Source organism: Octodon degus, unplaced genomic scaffold, assembly GCF_000260255.1.
Source record: "Octodon degus isolate 3935 unplaced genomic scaffold, OctDeg1.0 scaffold00130, whole genome shotgun sequence".
NCBI lineage: Eukaryota > Metazoa > Chordata > Mammalia > Rodentia > Octodontidae > Octodon > Octodon degus.
Window position 1 is genome coordinate 2637238 of NW_004524706.1, and position 6384 is coordinate 2643621.

At 37.6% G+C, this 6384-nt stretch overlaps 1 protein-coding gene across 6 annotated transcripts in view; it reads right to left on the bottom strand.

Moving 5' to 3' along the window:
• Nucleotides 1–709: 709 nt before the first annotated feature.
• Nucleotides 710–6384, bottom strand: part of Zmym6 (zinc finger MYM-type containing 6) — a 46808-nt gene continuing 41133 nt past the window's right edge. For all 6 annotated transcript variants that reach the window (XM_023701104.1, XM_023701107.1, XM_023701106.1 and 3 more), the window contains 2 exons: nucleotides 5418–5571; nucleotides 710–2662 (listed from right to left, as the gene is read on the bottom strand). In XM_023701104.1, the coding sequence (XP_023556872.1) occupies nucleotides 834–2662; nucleotides 5418–5571 (1983 nt within the window). In that variant the 3' untranslated portion in view covers nucleotides 710–833. The remainder of the gene's footprint in view (nucleotides 2663–5417; nucleotides 5572–6384) is intronic.

A 6384-nucleotide genomic window follows, 5' to 3' on the forward strand; every position in this document is an offset into this window, starting at 1 on the left:
TTTTTTTTTTTTCAATGAACCCTGACCATAGGACTTCAATGTTCTCTCTTCCCTTGCTGTTCTATGGAGCAGCTCAATACTGCACCATGTGATTCTAATAAACTTTCGGTTGACTGTGTTTGCCTTCCATCTTTTGAGTTAAAGAACTCATGGTGCTAGTGACAGGACAGCTACAATACCTAGAATAATTACCATCTAGCCTTTTAGGAAAAAAGCTTGTTTTTGTTCATTTGGTTTGAGTTTTTTTGAGGCAAGGTCTCACTATGTAATACAGGCTGGCCTGGAACTCGCAGGAGGCCTTAGCCTCCCGAGTGCCAGGATTACCACCACCACACCCACTTTATGAGAAAAATCTGCCAAGCTCTGACCTTAGTGGCCAGAGAAGACCCAATTAGGGGTCTCAAACTCAGATGCTGCTTCCAGTTACAGTTAGCCAACCTACTTAAGAGTTCTGTTTCCCACAATCTAGGTTGGACAGGTGGCTGGCTGGCTGAAGATGGAAATTTCTTGTCCTTCTAAATCCAAACTGTTTCAACATCCAGGTTGTGCTATTGCATCATCAACGGGGCCTTTTATTATCTGCAATCTTGGTCACTAATCCAACTTTGTAAACCAATGTAAAAACTAAATTCTTTACCTTAGATTAAGATTATAAACAAGTATGTATAAATGTGCAGCTATTAAATATCAACAAAAGGGCAAGTTTATTAAAACACTAATTTAATTGCAAATCCACAAACACAAACCCACATTAGGAAATTAGACTTTAGGATTTTATACAAACTGTAACACAAAATTAATAGACTCTGATGCTATGAGTAATATGCACATTGTTATTCTTTCTCTTTTACTAGTTTCTCTATCCTTGGAATTAATGACGTGACTGCAAGTCTTAAGGCAGGGCCAGAAACCAAGAAATTTCTTTGTTTTGACTCTGTCAACGCTGAAAAGGTAGCATCACATAAATAGACGGTTGAGAAAGGCAGTAAGACTTTCATTGCCTTCTCATGGAGTTCTGGGTAATGCGTCTTTGCATTTATCCAAAACTGAGTTACAGACATCGATTTAAATACTGACTGAAATCCTAAATCTGAAGATAACTGTATTAGTTTCTCTTCTTCAAAGTCAGTGAGATTATTATTTTGGTGATTCATGAAAGGGTTAATTACCCACAGATTCCCTGAACGCAAGTCATCCTCTGGTGGGTAACAGTCATTAAATATTTGAGAAAGTCCTTTCAGGTGCTCAAAAATAATGCTTCTGATGTTTCTCACATTCACATCTGATGAGGCTGAGAATTCAGAAAATGACGGGAACATGTCATAATCATTCTCTTGTGTGCGCTTCAACCACAGTTTTAATTTTTTCTTAAATACATCAATTTTATTATATAAAGTGAAGAAAGTAGTCATGGTCCCCTGGAGACTTGAATTTAATTCATTTATAAGTGAAAATATATCAGCTAAATAGGCCAGTTTTGCAACCCATTCTGGATCATGAAAATACTTTGCCAGATCTGAATGCTTTTGATTTAAAAATATTTCCATTTCATGTCGCAATTCAAATAATCTTGTTAAAATTCTTCCTCTTGATATCCAACGCACTTCAGCATTAAGAGGTAGATTCACACGCTGAGATCCCATTTCTTCACACAAAATTGTTAGCATTCGTGAATTCAACAAATTGCTCTTTACAAAACTTAAAATTTGTGCTGACTGCAAAAGAATTTCATGTAAGCATGGAGACAACTTTTCAGCTGCTAAATGTTCACGATGAATAAAACAATGTGTAAATGCCACTGAATTCACAGCAACTTCTTGAATTTTCGCCCTTAAGCCAGAACATCTGTCAGTCATACTTGCAGTCCCATCAGTACAGAGACCAACACAATATTTCCAGTTCAGAGATTTACTATCAATGTATTTGTTTATTAGCTCAAATATTTCAAAACCAGTGATTTCAGAAGGCATTTCAATGCAGAATAATAATTCTTCTCTTATATCACTGCAATCATAATCAATGAAACGAATATAGCATAAGAGAAGGGTCATAGCTGAGATCTCAGATGACTCTTCTATCTGAAGGGCAAACCACCTGGACTCTCTGACCTTTTGAATCAGCTGATCTTCAATGTCTGCAGACAGTTCATCAATCCTGTAGCCAATTGTATTATGAGAAAGAGGAATGGTTTTCATTTTGTCTCCAGCACTTGAACCCAAAACCTCTGAACACATTTCTACCAAATATGGTTTAATTAGTTCTTCTGCAATAGAGAATGGCTTCTTGCTGGCAGCGATTTGGAAAGCAATTAAATAAGAAGCCTTCACAAGTGACTTTTCAACTAGTAAACACTTTTTTAAAGAACTGTTTTGACATTCCATTTCAAGAGATTTCTGCTCAAAAAAATCTACTGGCTTATCTTCTAATTCTGAATGTTTTGTCTTCAAGTGATGAGAAAGGTTTGCAGGCTTCATGTTTTCGCTGGATAAGATCTCTCCACAGATGACACACTGTGGTCTTGGGGGACTCTCTTTCGATCCAGGACAGATAATAAAACCAACTTTTAAATACTCCGGATCGTAAGTCTGGAAAAAACCTATTCTTTTTTTTGCAGGTGGAGAGTCATGTTCTGCGTCACGTTTCTCATCAGGCATAGGTAACTCTGAAGGAAATATGTGGATCACTGTTAGGTTCAAGAGCAAATAAGCAAAGTTCTTTATTTTTTCCTCACATATTTAAATTTTATATTTGGCTACTCCTTGTTTTTATCAAAAGAACACCCTGACAAAACAAACCATAGTCCTTCATGACACCATAGAAACTGAATTCTCAGGGCCGGGGAGATGGATCAGTAGAATAAGCGCTTGCCTGGCAAGCACAAGGGCCTGAGTTCAATCCCCAGTTCTGCAAAAACAAATGAACAAACACAAAACTGAATTCTCCTTTGTCCAAAGCTTGGCAACTGGCTATAATAAAACTGGAGGTTATGGATCAGGTATAAGTAATCCCAAGTTTACAACAGATTTCTAAAGTTAGCTCTGAAGCCTAAAGAATACATCAAATTAAGAGTAAATTGCTTTTTTATGGTCTTTTTGAAACAGGGTTTCACTATGCATTTCAGTCTGGCCTTGAACTTGCAGAGATCCTCCTGCTTCTGTCTCCCTGGGATTACAAACCCAGCTCTCTTTTAAAAATTAAAAAAATTATAAGGAGTTAATATTAGTGAATCTAGATAAAGGATGTGCTGATATCCATTATGCTGTATTTTGAACCTGTCTGAATTGTGAAATTTTTCAAAATTAAAGTGGGGAAATATAAGGGTAATTACTGACTTTAAAAATCAGTGTCAGTAAGTGTAGAGCAATGGATCCTCTGTAACACTGACGGCTGAAATATAAACTGTCAGGAGGGCTATTTAGTAGCAGATTTCAAAAGCTTTACCCTATGATAGCTGGGCATAGTGGCACATGCCAATACGGAGGCACAGAAGGTCCCTGCAGGTTCAAGGCCAGCCTGGGGTGCAGAGTGAGGTCAAGGCCAAGATGAACTACATGGTGAGCGCTTGTCTCAAAAGACAAAATAGAAAATCTATGATGATCTTTGAGTCAGTGATTCCACTGCTTTGTTTTTATCCTAAAGACATAATCAGACAAGTGGACAAAGACCTGTTGACACAATTTAACTAACTAGACATTACTTATAGGCTGAGGATATAGCTCAGCAGCATAAGCACCTGCCCAGCAAGCACAAAGTCCCAAGTCTGTTTCCCAGAACCAAAAAAAAAAGGACATTACTTATGAATATTAAAGTCTAGGGCCTGGAGGTATAGGTCAGAGGCAAGGCACTCTCTAGTATGTGCGAGAGCCTGCATTTGATCAGAGGTGGGGATGCTGACAAAAAAACCTAAAGATCCAATTTATAGAATTAATATCATATACACTAGAATCTATGTCTATTATGAATATCAGTGTAACTGGGTGTGGTGGCTCATGCCTATAACCCCAGTTACTTGGGAGGCTGAGGTGGGGGGACCACAAATTCAAGGTCATCCTGGACAAACCAGTGGTACAGAGCCCCTAGGTTCTATCATCAGGACCCCCCCCCCACTCTCTCTCTCTCTCTCTCACTATATGCATTTAAATTTCTATTGATATGGACTTTTTTTATCCTGTGAGCATTATTTTATTTTTTCCCATAATTTTATTAATAGCAATGAGACAGTTTCAAATCAAATCACTAGGACAGTTTCAATAATTAACACACTGCATATATTCTTCTTAGTGGTTAATTGCTGTACAAGATGCGGACCTGAGATCCTATTTACAAACACCATTAGAACAAATCATTCTATTCATTAAGAGAATGCAACTATATATCTATCCCAACCACTTTGAATGCACAGATACAAAATGGACATTCATCTGTATACCCTTTTTTTGTTAAGTTCTGTTATTTGAATATTATAGGTGTGTAAACTCAGCAAAATATTCTAAAAGAGTCCAGTAGCCCGTAATAGCATTGGGTCTTCTGTTTAACTGGCAATGTCAGAAACTGTTGACCTGAGTCCCCCACAGCTCAACATAACAGCATGGCTTTACTTCCTATATTTCGTCTTCATACTTTTCTACTGGACGGTTAAGACCAAGGTAAAGCAGGACCTATGCAACAAGAGTTGTAGCTTTTTGGTCTGAGAAGGTCAGTGAAATGCCCTCAGGATTTATCCTGAGATCCTGTACCTCAGACTGTAGAACCTTTGTCAGTGTCAGCCATGTGGGATATGGACTGTTTTCAATGCAATGTAAAATGACAAAGTACCTTACAACAGTAGACATATAAACTGCACTTTTAGTACAGTTAACAACTCAGTTGAGTGTTTAAAAAATAAAACTGTTAAATCAATTTTAACCAAATCCTTATTTTAGTAATTCTAATAGTTTGTACATTTAGAAAACAATTTACCCATGTAAGAGATATTTGTCTACTCTGCACATAATGTTCTGTGTACATGTGGATTCAAAGTATGTGATCTACAAATTAGTGAATGTTTTCACATTCAAGAAATTGGCAAATACATTCTTTAAACAAAACTAAAGCAGCTGGGCATAGTGGCACACTCCTGTAATCCCTTGGAAAGCTGAGGCAGGAGGATTGCCGTAAGTTTCAGGCCAACATAAGAGAATTCAAAGCCAGCCCACACTACATAGCAAGACCCTATCTCAAAAAAGAAAAAAAACAAAAAACAAAAAACAAAGTAAAGCAAAAAGAAGGAAATAAAATAAACTTTTTTTTTTTTTTTTTTTAACGGTACCTGGGATTGAACTCAGACCCTTGTACTTGGCAGGGAAGCACTCATTCTACTGAGCCATCTCCCCGGCCCCAACAAAAACTCTTGACAGGGAAAGCACAAGAACACGTACCTGTCTGACATTCCTTGTGTTGTGTATGTGGTTTGCAAGAGATGGCCTTGGTCTGTGTGGCAGGTCTGCACAATATACCTTTGTTCTTTAAAAGTTTGGAAAGTTGAGAAGATTGAGAAGACAGAAGTTTCATAGCCTCTGACTGTGCATTTCCCTGGCAAGTTCAAAAACCAAAGACAGTTTTTAGTATATTATCACTGACTAATAATTATATGAATGATGATGCATCAAAAGAAATACAATTCTGAAAAACAGTTCCACAAGAGGCATACTTTGGAAAATATGCACTTTAATTCCTAATTCCTCTTCAGTATTAGTTCCATTTAGTGATTTTTAAAGACACTCAGAGACCGAGGGTCGAGCTCAGTAGGGAGGCCCTGAGTTTGATCCCTAGCATTCGAAGACAATAACAATAATAAAATAGCAACTCTATAGTGTGATCTAAATAATGATAATTCTTGTTCAATAGCAACTAGTCACTAATATAAACTGTATCTAATCACCAACTATATGCAAAAATACATTATCAATTGAAGACTTCAACATGAAGAAAAACCACCTTACAATCATTGGAGAGTTTTCACATTATTAGAGCACAGAGAATATATATATTTTTTGAGAATATATATACATATATATTTATGTATTTAGTACAGGGTCTACAGGATCTCACTACACAGATTGGATTTGTAGTCATCCTCTTGTTTTCAGCCTCCCAAGCACTGGGATTACACTGGGATTACAGGCCGCACCACCACCCCTGCTCTCAATCACTGGCTCAGCACACCCCAGCGGGGGCAAGCACAGCACACTGGGGATCAAACCCAGCTACTGGGCTCTGCCTAAGCAAGAGCTTTAGTCTGCTGAGCTATCTGGCCAGTCCAAGAATATATTCTTTTTTTTTTTTTTTTTTGGTGGAACTGGGGATTGAACTTAAGCCCTTGTGCTTGCCAGGCAAACGCTAATT